Here is a 23,481-nt window from a genome sequence, read left to right as displayed (position 1 = left end):
GAGAGATTAGAGCCCACACAGAGGCATACCGACAGTCCTTCTTTCCACGAACAATATGAGACTGGAATAGAAGGGAGAACCGATAGAGGTACTCAAGGTACCCTCCGTGACACACCGTCAGGTGGCTTGCGGAGTATGGATGTAGATGTAGATGTAGATGTACAGACAAAGAGATAATGTTGCAAGTCTAGAGGAAGAATAATCAATTAAAAGGCCATCCACAAAGAGGAAATGCTTCACAGGTCTTCAAACTGTGGACAATGTACTTTATAAACCTACAGCAGTTTAAGAGAGTGTTGTCTCAGAATACCTTATGTGGTTTGTGAACTCCATTTTCTGTACATTCCTTTACAATGAGCATAAATTGCCTTCTTCAAACAGGACAGATTTATGCACAAAAAACATATCTAGGGGTGTACATGGTACCAGCTCCACGAATCAGTCAAGTTGCATTTCACAGATGCTTGACCTGAAATTCCAATAAATTCATGATTTGGTCAGCACTGGGAGAGGCAGGACAACTACTAACAATAGCTACATTTATGTGTTTTTATCAGATAGGTGGCTAAACACATTAAAAACAGCTACATATTCTCACATTACAAGCAGTAGCCCCATTATATACAAGTGAGTCATTGTTTGTGGTATATTTCAAAATATAGAAACCCAAAAAATGTTTCATTTAACTTCATTCGTTTCATCTCACTGGTGGAGTGAGTGGGACTATTATAAAATTTGGTGAGATACAGCCTGAAGCACCGACATTTAACTGTCAACAGTTGAAAATTCATCTTTTCTGTTTAAAGTGAATGACCTATTTAGGTGAGGGTCTGCCAGCAACACTGCCATCAAGCTGATACAAAAGTCAACTGCATCTAAGCAATATACACGCATTTGAAAAACAAGCACTGTCCAATGTGCGTGACTACATACTGATGTTCTGTAGCAGATTCCATAGAGCTCGGACTGCAACAAAACTTTCAATACTCATTCACCACTTCTGCATATTGCTTACCTTTAAGTTAAGATTGTGTATAGTTACAAACACTGCATGTAAGATGAGACCCCCATTATCTGTAAGCTCCAATTCTTACTTTTTGCTGAGGCATGTACAGCTCTTATAATAGCAAAGAAATGGCAGCATGACTAATCTACAGCTTGGATATCCAACGTTTATGCTCAGAAGCCTGCCACAACAGACTTTGTACAGATGTTGTCAGTATTATCCTTGTGGATAAATGCAGAAAGGGGAAATAGAAGAGAGCACTGGTGTTGTGGTTATGGACATTACAGAGTCGTAACAGATCATTATGTAGTGAAAATTAACAACAGTCAAAGAAGAAGTGAATGACATGCAAGAAGTAAAGTAACGAAGACAGTGCTATGTACAGGTGCTTTTAATATGAGCAAGAAAGGAAAGGTCTCAGTGAGTGGGACATTATAGCCACCAGAGATGGAGCACTACATCAGGTGGAGTTTAGGGAAGGATTCTTTTGTGGCCTTCCCAATATATTACCCTGCTAGTCACCTGAAATGATTTTTCTTAAAAACACAGAAAATTTTAATCTTGAGACTAAACAAGGATTTTAACCTTGCTCCTGACAAATCCAAGATCACTGTCATAACCTATGCATCATCTTGCTTGAAGTACTATGCACAGAAATCCAAAAAATGTTATCATCATGTATTTGACACAGTGTCCAGAAAATTATCACTGAGAATGACATTGGTAAAATGAGCACTTTCATTCTACCATGTGTCGATCCATTATCCAAACTCTGTCTACAAAAATGGTTCAAATGGCTCTGAGCACTATGGGACTTAACATCTGACGTCATCAGTCCCATAGACTTAGAACTACTTACACCTAACTAACCTAAGGACATCACACACAGCCATTCCCAAGGCAGGATTCGAACCTGTGACTGTAGCAGCAGCACGGTTCCGGACTGAAACGCCTAGAACCACTCGGCCACAGCGGCCGGCAAACTCTGTCTACAAATATGATCCTTCACATCACACACACACACACACACACACACACACACACACACACACACACACACTTACAAACTAGCATGCAATCAAGAATCAGAGACAAAGAAACAGTCTGACTGAACTGTGAGCATCTTTTTACTTACAACACCATTCACAGAAAGTAGCTGATCTCCTCTCTTCAGGCCTCCATGACGATCTGCTACACCTCCGGGAATTATGCGGGATATGTATATAGGAGAGTTTTGTTCTTTTCCACCCATAACATTAAAGCCAAGCCCTTCTTCTGTTTTAGGTAATTCTACTACTCTAGGATGGGCATGTCCTTCACTAGCAGCAAAAGCTGCTACAGTTGCCTTAGCTGTTGCAGAGGCCCGTATATCCTGTGATCCTTGAATATCTACTGTCTCATAAACATGCTCATAGACTTCCCTGACAGCATTGAGAAAATCACTCTGGAGTACCTTATGTAGTGCAGCAAGTTTTGTAGCTGGCACTTCTCCACCTGAAAAAATTATTACGGTCATGACGTGGTAAATCTTTGAGGACTTACATCTGCTACTGAATTATGGACAGCTTAGTTAAATATTAATTTGTTAAAATAAGATTAATAATTGAGTTTATGTCTATTAATAATGGGTTTACTTACACATTCCGATATGTATAGGCAGGTGATGTATAATTTGTATGAGTATATCTGTACAAATAGCACTTCATGACACAGATGACACAACATACAGTGGTTAGTGTAAGTCGAGGAAAAATTAGCAGCTGCTACACATTGTAAAAGTTTTAAGCTCAATTAACTAAAATAAAGGCATCTCAGATTCCCAAAGAATAACACAGGAACTAAAATACCAGTAACTCCTTATGATAAGTTGTGTGTACTTTTTGTTGATTTATGATACTTCAGTTCGGACGCAAAAGAGTAGCCAAATCCTTGCAGGAATCCAGGTAGGCTGCAACCAAGTGGAGTAATGGATAGGGGGCACTACTCTCTAGCATGTGGGATATGGAGATTTTGGTCGGAGAGGCGATGTGTTCAGATAACCGAGGTGATAAAGGCGACCCCTCATGTAAAGCGGGAAATCTGGGTTTGACTCCTGGTCGTGGACAAATCATCATTTGTTCCTGTTGGGTTTGCTCAATGCCAGAGTGGAGCTAAATGTAAGGAATTTCTTTCATCAAGTATCAAGTAAGCTTTTCTTCCACCCTTTTGGGGTCTTCTTTTTTAATCAAACACTTCTTAAAGATAAGTTGAATTAGTTTCAGGATGTCTTCCATTGCTTTTTTTATCAGCTCAATGGGAATTCCCACTGGACCTGAAGATATTCTATTTTTCAGTTTTTTTTACTGTAGTTCTTTTAAGGAAACACCAGCCACTATCTCCTCTTTAATTGTACATGATTCTAGCTGCAGGAACTCTTCTCGATTTTCTTTTACCATATTTTCATAGTATTTCTTTCATCCACTCTTTCGTCTTCATCAATGGTATGTTTAAGTTTTTCTTCTTCTCTTTTCTTGGGTCCTTTACTATTTCCCAGGCCCTTTTTTATTTGTTTCTCCTACATATCTCTCTACCTCCTCATATTTATTGCTCACGACTTCAGTTTTTTGCTTATATTAACTTTTTTTTCGTTTCCCTTCTGACTCTTAACATACAGTTTCCAACAATCATCTTGATCTTTCGTAGCTGAACATTTTCTGCATGCCTTCCGTTTATCTTGCAGCTGCTCTTCCATATTCTGACACCACCAGTTGTTATGGTACCTGTATTTAGGAATCTGAACTAATGCTTCATGGGTGGCTCACGTAATACATTTTTTACACATTAATACACAACTTCTGCTGAACCTTCCTTTATCTTCCATATTTTTTTCTGCCAAACTTAACTTGTACACGAATTGTATAGACTCAGTCTGGAGAAATTCTAGGTTATACCTTGTTCAGGACACTGTTGCTATTTTGAGTGTTCTCTGTTTCTTTTTTTTATATTTAAAGAAAATTTTCACGTTTAGCAGCAGAAGATCAATGCTACATTCCTGTCTTCTATATAGCCTTGGATCCACAGTACGAAGTTGGGATCTTTGCCTTAATATAATGTAGTCTATTATGGTCTTACATTTACGTGTCGGTTGAAAACACATGAATTTATGTTGAAACTATCCATTCATTACCTTCTGTCCATGCTCTCAGCATATATCAATCAGTCTTTCACCATTCTTACTAGCTATATTCTCTCCAAAAGATCCCACTACCTGGTCCTCATGGGCACTGCCAACCCTTACATTTAGGCAGTATTATTTCTTTTTGCTAATATTCATCATTTCTGTATCATGTGTTGTTGCATATACTGCTATTGAAACCAGAGTGACACCACAAATCAGTTTCTATTTTAATAATTCATTTGTTTATTTCCAATCAATTTTTTATGCTCTTTTTCACTTTTTGTTTACAGCAAGCAGTACTACTGCTTTTGCTCTTCATTTATCAGTGCCACTGCAATTTGTTCACATCATGTCTGGCTCCTCACCCTCAGTAAGGGCAATTATGTCCCTCTTATCCTTACCTAATTGTTTGAAGACCTCTTCTGTCTTAGTATGTAAGCCTTGTATATTCCAAGGTCTTATATTCAAAGTCCATTTTCATTAATTGGTTTGTTTTATGTTTCTGGTCCAGTTACAAGCCTTACTTTGAGGTTCTTTTGCAGGTTTAGTGTTTTTCCAGGCAATGGGGTGCAGGTCCATTGTCCCAACCCCTACAAAGAGGACCAGGTAATTTTTGTTCAAAGTTTTCTTCCTTCAGCCTTTGGTAAACTCAACATCCTACATATAAGGCAGCTTACACTACTTACTACTTTTAGTATTACTATCACTTCTCTTCTATTGAATGACCTTCAATACTTTCACTTATAAGCCTCAAATATTTACCGTACACCTCCTTTCTATAAAAAAAAAAAAAAAGAAAGCAGTGTACTATTCATTACTATTATTGCAAAATCCATAGCAACATCTGGAAATTCTGTACTGTTTAGTATCTGAGTCGCACTTCTATGGCTACGCATAAAGTAGTCCAGTTTATATTTTTTCAAATCTCTCTGTCTTCTTCAAGAATATTTTCAACTGAAATTTTAATACAGGAGAAATGTCATAAGTCAGAAGCGGTGGTCAGAAGCTGACCTCGGGGATAATTGGTTTGGGTTCACAAGAAATATAGGAACATGTGAGACTGTCCTGACCCTATGACTTTTCTTAGGGGACAAGTTAAAGAAAGGCATTCAGGAAGCAGCACAGGAAATGAAAACAAAATTTGGAAAAGGAACTGAAGTTCAGTGATATGAAATAAAAACTTTGAGGTTTACCAGGTAAAAATTAGAGAAGAAGGCCAAGGGAAGTAGTTATTGGGATGAGACCTGCACATGATCGAATAGTATGGAGATGTGCACCAAACCAGTCTTCAAGCTGAAGATCACAGCAAAAGACAACAACAGTATACAGAGTCTCCTTAGCTATGTGAATGTATTTATGGATTTATGGTGTTTAACAGCTTTCATGTATTTGTACAGAGCTATTTTTGCACTATACAATGGGCACCCATACTATGTTCATCTGATGCAAAAAAACTAAACTGCACTGTAAAACAGAGATGCTTCATACAGTGCACCTCTGTGTTCTGCCTGTACTACTTATATTACCAAACAGACCTCTCTTGTTATGTTTGTGATATTCGTAGATATGATGATTTAAAATTGAAGCTAGATGGAAATAATAAAAATTAATAATATAACAGCTTGTGACAGTTTTAAGATGTTGTTTCTGTACAGTTAAACCAACATTCACATGATTTCCAATCCTTCATACACAAAATGTCCCATTGTCAAAATATGCAATAGTTCTTGAAGTTAGCACAAGGTCTATGGTGTTAGTAGGCAGACATCACCCTCTAATGATAGCCCAAATATCAATATACGTCTATTGTGGGATGAGTCTCCTGAGGGAAGAATTTTAAGAAGCCAACTTCTCAAAGGATTCATAGAACACATTACTATCTCTTAGATACATATCAAGTAATGGCAATAGTCAAATCACAGACATTCAGACTCCTACTGAGATGTACAGGACATTGTCCTTCCCCTGGAGCATTCACAAGTGGATCAGAAAGGGCACAATGCCACATAAGATGTGTGAAGCCATTCACGGTATGAAGTATGGAAAAGTTCCCGTAGATGGTGTATTAACTGACAAGAATGAAAATGGTGAATTAATTGCAGAATGTTAGTACACGAATTCCTCCACAATGGTAGAAATGTTCTACTTAACAAGAAAGGAGAAGGGTTAGTTAGTTTAGTTTTTTGTATGTTCCTGGATCATGAAATATGGAATGATGCAGAATGCATCGATGGGTTTACAAATAACACTAGTTTTCTCTATGACAACACGACAAGCTGGCTATTTTCATAACTGTTTTTTTTTTTTCTTTTTAAATCTTAATCCACAAAAAAGATGAGAGTTACTAAACCACATACATATTATCTACTAAGAATCTTATTTATGGAGCAGAAGACATTACCACGCATAAATGATTTAAATTTTTTACCTTTCATTATCTGCCAGCACTTTTAATTCACAGTTGAGACAGTAAAATATGTTTATGGCTGCATAATTTGTTCCTTTCAATCAAAGAGTAAGGTTAAATTGTGGGTAGTGGGGTCTATTTTTGTTCCTAGTGTTATAGGTAAGAATATTACTATTATTTTCAAATTGTGCCTCATTCTTCACAACAAATCTAATAAGAGAGTAAATCTATCGTAACATTATTGTTAGGATGCCTAATTTTTTTAACAGTTCCTACATGACATTTGAGAGTGGCCTTCAGATAACACCTTTACACCACATTTAACCCATTTCTGTTTACCTGCCACTTTGTGTCTGTGTGTGGAATTAAGACAGAAAATTATTCCATATGACATCAATGAATGGAAGTATGCAATGGAAGCTAATTTTTCGAATATTTTCATCATCAATTACACATACAGATTATGTTGCTGAACTTAGGCATTAGGAAATATCTGTAACATATGACTGTGATTTCAAAATCAAGTTCTTATCAATACCTACATCTGTGAATTTTGAACCATCACTTTTTTTTTATTTCTCCATCTAAATCTGCATGTATTCTCTGCAAACCACCATGAGGTGCACGGCAGAGGGTACATGTCATTGTATCAGTTATTAGGTTTTCTTCCCTTTCCATTCATGTATGGAGTGAGGGAAGACTGATTGATTGAATGCTTCAATGCATGCAGTAATAATTATAATTTTATCCCCCAAGATATCTATGTGAGCAATACATAGGGGTTTGTAGTATATTGCTAGGGTCGTTTGAAGCAAGTTCTCGAAACTTAGTTAATAGACTTTCTCGGGATAGTTTACATCTATTTTCAAGAGTCTTCCAGTTACGTTCGTTCAGCATCTCTGCAACTCTCTCACACAGATCAAACAAGCCTATGGCCAATCCTGCTGCCCTTCTCTGTATATATTCAATATCCCCTGTTAGTCTTATCTGATACAGAACCCACACTCTCGGGCAATATTCTAGAACTGGTCGCACAAGTGATTTGTAAGCAATCTCCTTTGTAGACTGATTGAACTTCCCCAGTATTCTACCAATAAACTAAAGTCTACCACCTGCCTTATCCACAACCGAGCTTATGTGATCATTCCCTTTCATATCCTTACAAATTGTTACACCCAGGTATTTGTATGTGTTGACTGATTCCCAACAGTGACTCACTGATATATAGTCAAAGGGCAGTACGTGTTTTCATTTTGTGAAGCGTAAAATTTTACATTTTTGAACATTTAAACAAAGTTGCTGATCTTTGGACCACTTTGAAATCTTATTAAGATCTGACTGAACATTTATGCAGCTTCTTTCAGACTGTACTTCATCATAGATAAAAGCATCATCTGCAAAAAGTTTGAGGTTACTATTAACACTCTCTGTAAGGCAACTGATATAGAACGTGAACAGCAAGGGTCCCAAGGCACTTCTCTGGGGCACACCTGAACTTACTTTTACATCTGTGGTAACTCTCCATCCAAGATAACATGCTGTGTCCTCCCTATCAAAAAGTCCTCAATTCATTCATAAATTTCACTTTATACCCCATATGATCACACATTTGACAATAAGGCATAGATGTGGTACTGAGTAAAATGCTCTTTAGAAATCAAGAAATACTGCATCTGACTGACTCCCTGATCCAAAGCTTTCAGTAGTGTCATGCAAGAAAAGTGCAAGTTGGGTTCTACATGATCATTGTTTTTGGAATCTAAGCTGGCTGGCATTGAGGTCATTCTATTTAAGATATCTCATTATATTTCAGCTCCTAATGTGTCATAAGATTCTGCAACAAATTGGTGTCAAGGATATTGGACAGTAGTTCTGTGGATCACTTCTACTACCCTTCTTTTAAACATTTGTGACCCGTGTTTCCCCCCCCCCCCCCCCCCCCCCCCCCCCCTCCAAGAACTAGCCCTCAGTTTCATTTCCTGTCATTCGCTAAGGACTGAACACTAACTTTGGTGCCACTGACAGCCTTTACACACGACCACAATTTCTTTGTTTATTTCTGAAATACCATTTGAAAATATTCTGCTACAGTAGTCATTGAAGGCATCACACATTGTTCTCTTGACAGCCAAATGCATTTCATTCAGAACCTTTCTATCTATAGCCCTATGCTTTGTTTCACACCTATTATACAGTAATCTCTGTTTCTTTAGAAGTTTATTTACAGAGATGTCATGTGGTGTTGTTACTGATGGTGAGATATGTTGTTTCGTACAGAAATGAATGAAATGTGCTTTTGCTACATTAAGTGAGGGAATATTTAATAAGAAGCAATCAACATTACTTTTAAATAGTTCATCTATTTCATCTTGGGTTGCAGCAGCTCAGTTGAGCTCTATTATGATGCTCAAATCATCAGCGACGAGTACTATTTCTGCCTTGTTAGCATACATTTATATATGGTAAACACAGTGGTGGTCCCAGAACTGAAACCCATGTAATGGGAGGGAGGGAGGGACGGTGGGAGGGAGGGTGGGAGGGAGGAACAAGAATACAAATATGTATCAGGGAACAGACTGCTGGAGCACACAACTATGACAGTAGCTAATTGTTTTCTTTTATCCACTATTATTTCTGTTCTTATAAGCATGGAATTTTTAACCTTCTTAATGTAGATTTCCAGCTTTCAAGCCTGGTAATGGAAGGAAGAATGATTAGGTTTTAATGTACTGTTTATGACAAGGTCATTAAAGATGAAATGTAAGCTTGGGTTATAGAAGGTTACAGGAGGAAGTTCGCCATGTCATTTCTAAGCAACCATCCTAGCAGTTGGTGTAAGTGATTTACAGAAACCACCAAAAATATAAATCTCGGTGGCTGGATGTGGTTTTGAACTGCTGTACAAGTAAATGAGAATCCAGTGTTTAACACTGAACCACCTTGCATTGTAGGCTGACCACTGTATTGTGTTCTGACTACATATACTACAACTGCTTCCTTGCACAGTCTTCAATTATTGTGTCCTACTGATCTTGGTATAACACAAAATAATAAAATCCTTACACATTCTGTGTACAGTATCTGAAATATAATGCACTATGTCTAACAGACATAGTAAAAATGTGTAAGGGAGCTACTACTAGCCATTCAGCTAAACAATATTGAATGCAATTAAGTACATATTCCTCTCAGGACAACACCACCTCGTAGAAGCATTGTCAATACAGGTGGAGAGGCTTGTATGTTCGCAAGAAGCTGAGGGCTATGCTAATGGTAGCACTGCTACTGGTAGTGGATGAAGGAGACAAAAAGTGTCCCACAACTCCCTATCTCTCCCCTACCTATTCCCACAGTCTTCCCCTAGTCACCCAGATACCCAATCTGAGGCGTAATGCGATCCATGCTGAGGGATGCGTGGTACATGGGCAGACGTGTCATTAACGGAGCCTTAGGGATACCAAGAGACCTCCACAAGTAAATTTCCTTGCGCCGCATGGGGTTTTGTGGTGTCAACTGAATACATCCTGAATTCTTGTTGGACTAAAATGGAGAACACAGAAAACAAAATAAAAACTGAGGGACTTGACGTGACCTCAAACATCCAAGCTTTGGCGCTGGAACTGATGAAAGCGGTTTCCGCAATTGGACTGGGCAATAGACCAGTCCAAGAAATGGAAACTGTTACTGAGAAGGTCAAGAGTAAATCCTTGTCTGGAAAATAGATAAGGAAACTCCTCAAAAGACCTACAAACAAAGACTGCCTCGCAGTTAATCAGACCCCCGTCTAAATCTAAGACAGGAAACGAGAGAACAACGGAGCAGTCTAACACCCCAAATTCTCACAATATATGGATCCAGACTAAGCTGACGCAGGAAATAGGGAAACAGACCTACTGAATTGCAATCTCAGTTTTCAAGATGGCAGTTATCCAACAGGATATCCACTGGTAAATATCATCTTACATCAAATAGAGTTTGTTCAGATGGATCTCTTCGAGAAGACTGGGGAGAGGGACAGGAAAGGGGGGGGGGGGGGGGAGATAAAAGTGCAGGATCCAAATTCAGGAGGGTCTATCTGAACAAAAGCACCCTTATCTTTGTCTGTGAGGAGATGGGACAGTGGGATGACTTTAATGAGGTGGAGATTGAAATACTACCATTACGACTACATATTTAGAAAACTGCCCAATCACAAAGAACTGTTCAAACAGGACTGTACCTTGGTGGAACGACAGTCTCGAAATGCAAAGAAAGCAGGTAAGAAGACCGTTCAACCTTGCATGGAAGAAAAAACAATCGGCAAAATATGTGGAGGCCCTCGTCTCATACCTTGGTATCAAACAAGTAAAGCTATATTCTTGGAAGGTATTCTCTATAAAATCCTTACTAGAATATCAACTAATCCAGGTGGTATTTTAAGGAAGGAAGATAGTGAGTATACAAGGACAGCAAGTGAGGTGCTGGATGCACTCCACAAGACTCACCTTCCTCAAGGCACATTGGCAGATAACACAGAGCAGGAATAAGTCCCTGAGGGACACTGGTTTACAGGTAATCATAGGAAAAACTGGGAATCTGCCACAGAATAAGCTGATTTTTTAAAAAATCCAGTAGGCAGTGGGAATGTTTCAACCATTCAAGTCACCAGGACCAGAAGGTATCTTCCCAGCTCTACTGCAACAAACACAAGAAAATTTTATTAGATTCCTATGTGGACTCTTTGGGGACAGCCTAACAGCACAAATCATTCCTAATGCTTGGAGGACACTGAGGGTTGTTTTCATTCTGAAGCTAGGGAGAACTGATCCTACCAAGGCCAGGGATATGAGACCGATCAGTCTGTCAACCTTTCTTCTAAGTCATTAGAAAAAGTGGTTAATGTGCACATTATCGAGATTAATTGAGGTTCCTCTACATGTAAACGAACACACATATCAAACAGGTAAATAATGTCAAAGAGTACTTTACCATCTTCTTGGGAAGGTGGAAAAAGCTCTGCTCTTTCAGGAAATAGCTCTCTGCAGCTTCCTGGATATCAAAGGAGCTTTTACCAACACAACCTTTGAATCCATGGTTAGAGCTGCAGAAGAGCTTGGTGCTGAGACCACCATATGCAGGTGGATTAAGAACATGCTAAGTAGAAGAAGGATAGAAGCCACCGTGGTGAATGAGAAAATGGTTATCAACAGCAGCTTGTGGTGTCCACAAGGAGGAGTTTTGTCCCCACTATTGTGGAACTGAATGGTAATGAACTCATTGAAGAACTAAATGCTAGAGGCTACTTTTGCCAAGAGTACACAGATGATTTAATTGTACTAATACTTGGCAAATTTGCTAGTAATGATATAAACTAGACATTGCAGAAAACTAGTGCAGAAAAAAGGATCTACAGTTAGTCCCAAAAAACCTATTTTTGTACCATTTATGAGGAAGCAAACCCAGCACATATACTGGAATCTTGAGCTCCTTAATGAAACAGTACCAGCAGAGAGGGGTAATGAAGTACCCAGGTATAACTATGGATGCAAAACTATCATTATCCCCTCATATAAAGAACATATATTCCAAGGCAGAAGGTTCTCTTATGAGCACTAGAAAGGAATGTAGTAAATATTGGGGTCTAAAGACACAAGGAGTATGTACTGGACATACACCTCTGTAATAAGACTTATGATAATTTATGGGGCTACAGTAAGGTAGAATCAAGGAGCTTGGCAAGGTGCAGGGACTGGCCTGTATAGCCATAAACAGGTGGAATAAGTAGTACACCCACTGTTGGGATGGATATCATCTTGGACATGCCCTTGTTACACCTTTGGCTTACAGTGGAGGAAGGGGTGTACAGGTTAAAAATTAGAACTAACTGTTGATTCTTTTAGGATATCCAGAATCTCATACCATTATAGCAAGTGTGGTAAATACAGGAAGGGTCAGGGAAATATCGGCTGACCATGCAATAACTTACAGCTGCTTCTATAAACCCTTCAGTGTAACAACCGGAAGAGGAGAGCAGTGAAAGAATGAACCACAACATTATTAAGGAAATACAGTCTCGTTTACTGAGGGGTTGAAAACAGATGAAGGGACTGCAGCCAAAATATATGGGGTACAGCCTAGACTGGGCACAGCAGTCTCTTTAGGAAACTGGCCACAGTATTCCATTTGGAAATATCCATTAACTGAGTGCATGTGGAGGAGAACTTGAGTAGGTGCTACAAGGATTATGGCACCTACATTTATTCAGAAAGCCAAACAACTCTGAAATCTCCTCTGCAATGAGATAAGATCATTGCAGAATGCTGTGAAACCCTTGGGAGACTGGGGGAAAGCAACAGGGTAAACCTGCTGTGGTCCCTGGTCACTCAGGGATTAGTGGCACTGAACAAGCTGATAAGACTGGCAAGGACAGGTGCAATGCATCACTAAGGCAGTAGTAAAATCAAAACTGCTAGCTGGATCAGAAGGTATCATGCATAACATGGGACTTTGGCCCAAAAACAAAAACATGGCAAGCTAATGATGTTGAAGTTGTGTTTCACAATAACCCTTTAGCTGAAAAGGAATAATATATTAAACTCATCAAAGGACTCATGACTGGAACTTTAATTTTTACACACAATGGGTATACAGGAAGAAATCCTTAAGTGTAGACTATGTGGTTAGGATGATAAAACTGCACCACACCTAATCTTCCAATGTGAAGCTCTAGCGTACAAAAAACATAGGCTATTCAAGCCAATAGAACATGAAGAAGTCGTGTCTAATAAGGGCAAGGAACGGGCCTGGTACTACTTATTAAGGGTTCTGGTTGGCTTTACTAGAATTACACAGAGTGAAACAGCACAATAAACTCCAGTTTTTGGTGGGTGGGCTCCAGTGAGTTGAGAGATCAGTTGCTTTCGTCTCGCTGCATATTCAAATCAAACCAAGCACACATTATTTTCTTATTTATAACTATGCTGGAGACGTTAATATTGAATATACTTACTCTTTTCCAGTTTTTCAAGAAGCTCAATAGCTCTCTTCACATCTGGAACAAAAAAAGAATTGCACAAATAAGATTCTATTTTCTGACAGTGAGACAGCAAGAGTTCATTAAAATGTGCAACTGGTACCACTAAAATTCCTTTCATTCTAGTCCACAAATGTAAAAATCACAGACTTCAATGATTTGTGTAGCATATTCCAGTACTCACAACATCTCACAAAATGTACTTTCTATATCTACAACTATAAAGCTAGTTTTAGATGTGTCATGACATCCTTTGACTACAAGAAGTTTCTGAATGTAGCTTGCATTTCCTGCTCCAACCTTGTACTTCAATTTCATCAATGTTGTCATTTTAAGTATTTTTTCTGTATAACTGAATTTCAGTGCATCATGCTTCTCTAATGTCTACAAACTACTTTCCATTTTTCCAAGCACTAAGTTTCATAATACTATTTCTTGATTTCCTATCCACGTTTCAAAAATCAGTGTGTCATATTGATATTTTCACATGTATTAACTGATTTCATTAGCATATCGTATTCCTACACAAACTCCAGATATCCCCTGATGTTTCCACACATTATACAGTCTGTTTTTAATCATCATACACGCATTCCTGCTACAGCTCTTTAAAAAATATTAACATCTCGATATTTTTCTCAAAAAATATTGATACATATTTGCAATATTTCTTTTCCTGATATATCAATACCGAAGTAGCAATAGCGAGCGCTGTTATTTTATTTTATATTCTATTTTTCTCGCAATGTTCAGTAAATATTGTTCTTTTGAAACTGCAATACAACAGAATTTTACTTTCACTGTCTGAAGGAGTCTTACTACTTTCTAAGCTTTCATTACATCCAGTCTTTCTCCAACAGTGTGAAGCAAGTAGAAATGGCACGAAGAAGAAGTCCGGCTGCACTGGGGTGGGGGTGGGGACGTTGGTGGGATTACAAGATTCCTGACATGAAGAAATACCACACCAGTTGCATTAAAAAATGATTCTTCAAAAACAGTTGCTGAAAACGATGAACAAAAATCTAAATGACAAGACTGGTCTTTGCAGTGGGCAAAGACATAAGAGTGGAAATGCTGACGCAATCAGTACTACTAACAAAAACTGCAACGTCTAACTTCACCATGCAATTCTGACACAAGTACTAGGTCGCTAGTGTTTACAGAAATGAAAAAACCGGGAAGCCGACAGGAGATGTTCTGGACAAATCCAATATGTGATAAAACCGAATGATGGACCCATTGGACACCTTTTACTGTGCCACTTACTTACAGTTACCATAGTTAGCAAAGTGGTTATCACCAAGTGTGAACATGCATCATTTTCCTTTCAATTCTTGCTCTAAGGGGGATAAGCAGGCTGCTAACTTGTTGATGTACAGAATGTCTAATAATAAATCAACACTTAAATACACACCTCTGAAACTGGCAGTATACAGGGTGAAGCGAAATTCACGCACTCGAGCCTCACAGTGCGACGACTCACATTCCAGCGGTAAAAAATTTTGTCCGGCGAGTATACCCGGCAAAAAGGATGTTACAGAGTGGCAATCTGATACCACTGTAACTACATGTATGGTAACTACCTCTGTCAGTACACAACAGTTGTGCTGTACAGTTGGTGCAGGGGGTAGAGTTAAGGGTTAGTGAGCAGGAGGTCAATCGTTCGATCCTGGGTTGAAGCATATGTTTTTTGTTAGGTAAATGTAGTCCAGGTGGTACTGTATCTGGCATTTTATTCATCAATAGCGATTGCAGTGGGTCATCTAGAAACCATTTTCACTTGCATAGCCACATGGTCTGAGGCACCTTGTCACGGTCCGTGCAGCTCCTCCCCCGTCGGAGGTTCGAGTCCTCCCTCAGGCAAGGTGTGTGTGTGTGTGTGTGTGTGTGTGTGTGTGTGTGTGTGTGTGTGTGTGTGTGTGTGTGTGTGTGTGTGTGTTTTGTCCATAGCTTAGGGTTCAATGGCCTCAGTAGTTTGGTCCCATAAGACCTTACCTCAATTTTCCAAATTTTGCACTTACATAATACAATCGTAGAAATGGAAGATTGGTCACCATTGAAAGAGGCCTTTCCATGCCATGGGCATGAATTTATCGCACCACTTCATCTACTACATGCGAACCCGTTTTCTCTGTATCCTCCTCCAACGGCCCCAAGGACTAGTACCAACTATTATTTTTGCCTCATTCAGGTGCATTACATTTCATTACGGCCTTATGTTACCAGTAGGACTAGCAACGTGCTTTGTGAATAATGTCAAAACTTGGTTACTATTTGTATGTGATATCACCATGGTCCCACTAACTATGTCTTTCAACACTGAGTCTGGTAACAACATGCTGTTCAGTACATATCTCAATGCATTATTATTATTATTATTATTATTATTATTATTATTATTCTATCGATGGGATTTTGGAAACATCATGTATGTTACCATTAGGGAAACAGTGTAATTTGAAACCGAACATTTCACAATTAGCGGTGTCGGGATGAATCATGCAGAACAATATCTGTCAGAGGGGTAATGCGTGTTAGGTGGAACAGGGCGCAGGACCGACGGCGTTTTAGTACTTTATGCACTGTCCACCAAACAGGAACTAGTTGCAAGTAGAGTAAAGCGGCTGTGACAGACTCCAATATACATGCATACACGTATCGAATTTTCTCATTGCAAACCTCTAAACCAGTGTGGCACATGTATGGCATACACAAACAATGAATATGTAGATATGCTTTGGTCCTTGGTGCATCTGATAAACGGGCTGGTGTTGCCGCTCATGAATACGCTGCTAGACATCCTCATTGATGCCATCCATATAAAAATGTGCTTTGTTGTCTGGAGCTGCACCTTCGGGAGTCAGGTTCTCTCCTTCCACCATTGCGTGACAGAAGTCATCCACGGACTCACCGTACTACAGCAACTGAGGAAGCTATTCTGGAGGTCATACACCAAGAACCTTCAGTGAAGTACACAGAACATAGCAAGGCAGCTGTGTGTCTCACAATGCACGGTCGTTAACATGCTGCACGAGCATGGGCTGCACCCCTATCGTCATGCTTTCCAGCAACACCTGCATTCTGCAGACCGCCATCCGTATTTGGACAGAACATTTTCAGGGAAACGGCTTGGATGTGGAGGTCCACTTGGATGGCCATCACATTCATGTGACCTAAATCCCCTGGATGTCTTCCTGTGGGGACACCTGAAGGGGCACGTGTACTCTACTCTGCCAATGAATGTGGAAGAATTGGTAGCGCATATTCATGCAGCTCTTGTTACTGTTGATGCAACTTTTCGGCAAAGGGCCCAGAGCTGTATGATCAGGCAGGTTGCGGAATGTTTGGACGTGCAGGGAGGTTGCTTTGAGCATCTGTTGTTCTGAGTACAACATATTTTGTTGTTAAGGTCTTGTGGTCATTAATATGGACATTATTATTGTCACTGGTTACTAATGTGTGACATCTAAGCACTCATGTTACATTTAGTGTAAATTACAAGTAGATGATGTGTTAATGTACTGTCTCAAAACTGATATTGTTTTTGTAGTTATTTTGTCCTATGACAGGTCATTTGTTTGCACTGTCTGTTTCTTATTCATCTAACCACGTATTTGTTGTGTTCAGCATTACAAAATGTTGTATATTTAGGATACATATGACCTAATAAACTGTGTATATTACAGTACGAAATGTCAGAATGAAATTAGCAAATAAAAAGATGCAACCCAACCTGCAGGATTGGACCTTCGACCTCCTGCATGCTAACCCAAAATTCTATCCACTGCACCAACTATGCAGCACATCTTAGGTGTGCTTACAGAGGCAGTTACCATACATGTCGTTACAGTGTTGCCAGATTGCCACTCTTTAATGTACTTTTCTGCTGGATGTACTCGCTGGACAAGATTTTGGGACCGACATTTTTTTTATTGCTGACACGTGAGGAGTCATGCCGCAAAGCCCGAGAGTGCGAATTTTGCTTCAGCCTGTATTTACAATGTGCAGCTGATTTTTCATAGGTCAGTACATTGATATCTTCAACTTTTGTAGCCCTGCCTTCCTCAATTGCGTGTAATATTACAGTATATTGATAATTTTTACTTATGGACCCTCTGACAGCAACTGAATAAAACACAATTTTAGTGCCATATGTGTTTCGCCTTTATTTTCTGCAAGGCATCATCAGTGGCCTGGAATATGTACATATGTTTGCTATTTAATTTACATTAATAGGAAATACCAACCACCAGAACTGTTTATAACCTATAGGTACAGTGAAAAAACTGTAAATTAAATAGCAAACATATGTACATATTCCAGGCCACTGATGATGCCTTGCAGAAAATAAAGGCGAAACGCATATGGCACTAAAACTGTGTTGTATTCAGTTGCTGTCAGATGGTCCATAAGTAAAAATTATAAATATACTGTAACAGTACATTGATATTTTTTCTGTCGATATATCAGTACGTTTTTTCACGATATCGAGGGCCAACAAAGATATTTTTTAAAATACTGATATATTGGATTCCCAATATTTTTAAAGATCTCAACAGTCCTAATTCCTGCAGTGATTCATGACTGTTGTCATGTCTTTGTTATACTGAACTTACCACTGAATGGCATTGTGATTTACTTCCTTCCAAGTCAATAGGATTTCAAAATGCAGGCAAACATCATTGGACATTATAACTAATGTTGTCCTGAAGGTTGTGGTGATACTTACACAAAAATAATGCAATGACTTGAAATAACCAATTATATACATACGAAATTTATGTATCTCTCGGCTGATCACAAAAACACATAACTACACGATTGTCGTATCACGAGACAACCGAGGAGCTGCCAGCACCAGCCATAGGGGGCCAAAAATTCTGAAGATGGCTTTTACATAAGCCAAAATTGGTAAATAAACAAATATTTTTGTGATCTTGACTGTTCATTCTAACTTAAATATAGCATCAGGTCACTGTTCTCCATAGACCGTGATGTCTGAATTTATGGGTATTATTGTATTGAAACATAGGCCAAAAACTATGATGACTAAATATAAAACTTCATTCTCCACAATTTCTATTGGGTATGTCTGCTATCAGCAAAAGCTGAGATTAGGGATGATATTTCAAAGGTACACCACAATATCTACAATGTTTTTTATTCTAGTGCACATGAACATGTAGCAGTGACTGAGTCCGATTGCTGGGAATGCTGCATTGCTGGAAGTATGGAGTCATGATGATTTACCACTTATCTTTTGCAGACACCACATAAAATAACATAACTGATTGTTCAACAGTTATGTATGACATAATTATTACTGGTGTTTCACAAAAAAAAAATAATTTGTTACATACTTCCCCTCCCCCCTCCCCCTTGTTCTGTTGTTGTTGATGTGGTCTTCAGTCCAGAGACTTGGTTTGATGCGGCCCTCCATGCTACTCCATCCTGCGCAAACTTCTTCGTCTCCAAGTAACTACTGCAACCTACATCCTTCTGAATCTGCTTAGCGTATTCATGTCTTGGTCTCCCTCTACGATTTTTACCCTCCCTGCTGCCCTCCAATACTAAATTGGTGAGCCCTTGATGCCTCAGAACATGTCCTACCAACCGATCCCTTCTTCTAGTCAAGCTGGACCACAATTTCCTCTTCTTCCCAATTCTATTAAGTACCTCCACATTAGTTACGTCATCTCCCATCTAATCTTCAGCATTCTTCTGTAACATCATATTTCGAAAGCTTCTATTCTCTTCTTATCTAAACTAGTTATTGTCCATGTTTCACTTCCATACATGGCTTCACTCATACAAATACTTTCAGAAATGACATTCTGACACTTAAATCTGTACTATATCCTCCTTTCACGACACTGTCCATTCCGTTCAACTGGTCTTCCAGGTCCTTTTCTGTCTCTGACAGAATTACAATGTCACTGACAAACCTCCAAGTTTTTATTTCTTCTCCATGGATTTTAATTCCAACACAAAATATTTCTTTTGTTTCCTTCACTGCTTGCTCAATATACAGATTGAATAACATCGGGGAGAGGCTACAACCCTGTCTCACTCCCTTCCCAACCACTGCTTCCCTTTCATGTCCCTCGACTCTTATAACTGCCATCTGGTTTCTGTACAAATTGTAAATAGCCTTTCGCTCCCTGTATTTTACCCCTGCCACCTTCAGAATTTGAAAGAGAGTATTCCAGTCAACATTGTCAAAAGCTTTCTCTAAGTCTACAAATGCTAGAAATGTACTTTTGCCTTTCCTTAATCTATCTTCTAAGGTAAGTCGTAGGGTCAGTATTGCCTCATGTGTTCCACCATTTCTACAGAATCCAAACTGATCCTCCTCGAGGTCAGCTTCTAACAGTTTTTCCATTACCCTGTAAAGAATTTGTGTTAATATCTTGCAGCCCTTGTTCTAAATTAAGTATATTTGCCTTCCACTCTTCCTTCTCTTTCTTGAATAGTTTTATCTAAGTGTTAGAAGTAATATACGGTAATACTTATAAGCCTGATTTTAAGTATTGAGCTCATTAAATATACTACTACTACTACTACTACTAATAATAATAATAATAATAATAAAATGTCATTTTACTAGTACACAGCCATTATTAATCTCAAGAGTATGTACGATTTATTTCACAATGTGGCTACTAAAGGTAGCTCTACCAAGAACTGTCACATCTTACAAGGGGAGCACCCCAGTCTGAACAGCAAAAACCAAATGAAAATGATTTTGATATATGGAGACATGTCTGTGTTGTGACTAGCCGATTATTCAAAGTGCCGCCGCGCAATTACGCACGTCCTCTACGCGCGGCGCTGTCTGCCAGCCATGCAGCAGCTGCGCCACCTAAGCGGGCAGCCGAGCAGCGGCCGCTAGACTGAGACTCAGTGTTTAATCGAATGCCGACTTGTACACAGGTCAACTTACTCAGTGACTTATATGTGTTGTTGTGTTGTCCGAAATATGTGTTAAATTTGAAGATTTAACAGTCTGTCGTACCACCATCAGGGTAATTTATTTGTAAAACACTGCATTTGTGTACAATCAATGTTTGAAACCTAACAAATCTAAAGACTACAGAACTGCAAGACGACAAAGAAACAATACCATGTAACAGGCAATTATGACCAGCTGATCCATAAGAATCATTAATGAGTTGTTACTTGGTAAAAAGCTATGCATTTGTTGAAACCATGTATGTTAACACACACAGTACTTACAGAGTCATATTTCCTATAACAGAAGTTGCTGTTTATTATATGTTATCCCTTATTCATCATCACATTGCAACAGCGGAGTTTTTAAGAAGTGACTACACGGAGTGGAATGCAACAATATGAACACATGGCGAGGGCATGTTACATCATTTTTAATTTTCAGTGTGTCTGTATTGCAGTAGTCTGGTATCGAAGGCCACAGTGGTCACATTATATAAGTATGTGCAAAGAGCTGTTGCATTCTGTTTCGTTTAAATGACTGCAACTCTCCATTTGCACTGTACGATTATGAAACATTTTATGCTCACAAATTACGACTTTTCAGAGAACAATAGGTATCAAGATGGATTCCACAGAAAATATATCATGTGAAACTTGGCTCACTCTGTCTGTGAGATCCAGAGAACCTTGGGCAATGAATGAGTGCCTAGGTGAAGGCTGTGTTCATCGACTTCTGGAAAGCATTCAATACAGTTATGCATTGTTGTTTAGTTGACAAAATATGAGCTTACAGAGTAATGGACCATATTAGTGACTGGAAACAGGACATCCTAAGCAAAGAAAATGTAACATGTCATTCTTAATGAGGCAAAATTATTAGACATAAAATAACTTCAGGACCCTCAGACAGTGTTCTAGGCTATTCCAAATTATTTAGGGTACAGTGTCAGAAGGTCTGTGAGGCTATTTTGTTGTTACATACACGAAAGTCATAAATACCGGTACAGGACTGGCAATCGGAGCAGACACTAGCATTTGACCCTCAATGTAAATAAATGTAACACACTGCACATTCATGGATGGAGAGATAAATTACTGTTTGATTACACTATTGGTTATGAATTACTGGAGACAATAAAAGCAAAATATCCACAGGTAGAGACACAAAGCAACTTAATACGAGGTCTGTTGAAAAAATTCCAGAACATTTGCAGCTTCGCGCCAATGGAGTGTTAAGAGCGAAATGTGGTTGGCATCCCTGCATGTGCCTTTGTTTAATGTGTAACTGCTGGAAGTTTCATTGTTGTATGCCTGTTAGTTACCGGTCGGTGCTGTATTGAGTAAAACGTTTTGTCACACAGTTTGCGAATTTAGAGATGGCAGAGTTACAGGAGCAAAGTGTCTGCATTAAATTTTGCATGAAACCCAAGAAAACGCTCACAGGCACACACCAAATGATACAGGAAGCCTATAGTGATGAGTGCTTATGCCGTACTCGGTATTACAAATGGATCATACAGTTTAAAAATGGCCAGACAGAAGTTAAAGATGGCCCTCATTGAGGATGCCCTTCCACGTCTACCAACAATACTATTGTCAGGAACGCTAATGAAATTGTGCATGCCAATCGGAGATTGACTGTCCGAGATATTTCAGAAGAATGTAACATTTTAATTGAATGATATCACAAAATCCTGACACAGCATCTTAGAATGCATCGTAGTGCCACCGAGTTTGTCCCACGGCTCATGAGGCAACACCAGAGAGACCTTAGTCTCACAATCAGTGAAGAGATTTGGATAGAGCAAATGATAATGAGATGTTCCTTAAGAGAATCTTAACTAGTGATGAGACAAGGGTGTATGGTTATGATGTTGAGACCAAGGTTTAATCTTCACAGTGGGTCAGAAAAGGTTCTCAAAGACCAAAGAAAGCCATGCTGATAGTTTTCTTTGATTTTGAAAATTTGTGTCACACAGACACTCTTTAAATTGATAGTATTACAGGAATGTATTGCGACGCCTGTGAGAAACCAACATCCTGACAAGTGCCGAGACAATTCAAGGTTCTTGCATAATGAGACAGACCTGGCCCCTGTGGACTTCTTTAATTTCCAGAGTTGAAAACCCTGTTGAAAGGATGAAGATTTGCAACAACAGACAAGATAAAAGAAAATTCACAGATGGCATTTCACATGGTCCAGCAAGAAGCATACCAAGACTGCTTCTGGAAGTGAAAACGGCATTAGGAGTGGTGTATCAATTGTGGAGTAGAGTATTTCAAAGGAGACCATGCACAATAAGTAAAAGGTAAGCACAAGAAAGATTTGTGGACAAAGTTCCAGAATTTTTTGAACAGACTTTGTATTAAATGTTCACACATAACTCTTTACAAGAAAATTGGATGTCATATGGAAATTTATTGGAAGAATTGTATTGAAATGTAAATCATCATGAAAGAAATGGCCTACAAAACCCATGGCATATTGGTAAGTCTGGAAATATTACCAGATGAGATTAACACAGGCGATAGGGAGACAACCCACAAATAATTGTGCATCACATCACAGGTTCATTTGATAAGCAAGAGAGCATTACGAAGATGCTCATCGAACTTCAGTGCCTGACACTGCAAGAGACTGACATTGTATTGCTTGTCGCTAGTGAAGGTACACTTAAATACCTAATGGAAGAACTTATGGGAGCAAGTATTAAAGCAAGCCAGAAAATTAGAATATGACCTAAAATGGCGTTAACACATCACCAAAAAAATCAACTTGGCTGTTCAATCTTAGAAACAGTTAATTAGTTTTATGTATTTATGACAGTGAGAGAGGGACAGCAAAAGAAAGAAATACGTAAGAGTAAAAATGACCTAGAATGAATCTGGAAAGCCAAATACGGTTTCCACAACCTAGCTTCTAACATATTAAAAAAAGTAAGTTT

The 23,481-nt window shown here is 38.9% G+C and overlaps 1 protein-coding gene across 1 annotated transcript in view; it reads right to left on the bottom strand.

Annotated features, from left to right (window-relative positions):
• LOC126481693 (protein lin-7 homolog C) overlaps positions 1-23,481 on the bottom strand; it is a 55,633-nt gene that overhangs the window by 20,549 nt on the left and 11,603 nt on the right. Inside the window, exons 2-3 of the mRNA XM_050105641.1 lie at positions 13,559-13,600; positions 2,142-2,500 (exon numbers count right to left, since the gene is read on the bottom strand). Of these exons, the coding sequence (XP_049961598.1) occupies positions 2,142-2,500; positions 13,559-13,600 (401 nt within the window). The remainder of the gene's footprint in view (positions 1-2,141; positions 2,501-13,558; positions 13,601-23,481) is intronic.

Source organism: Schistocerca serialis, chromosome 1, assembly GCF_023864345.2.
Source record: "Schistocerca serialis cubense isolate TAMUIC-IGC-003099 chromosome 1, iqSchSeri2.2, whole genome shotgun sequence".
Classification (NCBI taxonomy): Eukaryota; Metazoa; Arthropoda; class Insecta; order Orthoptera; family Acrididae; genus Schistocerca; species Schistocerca serialis.
Note: the sequence above shows the minus strand (reverse complement) of the source record. Positions and strands in the feature narration are given on the sequence as shown.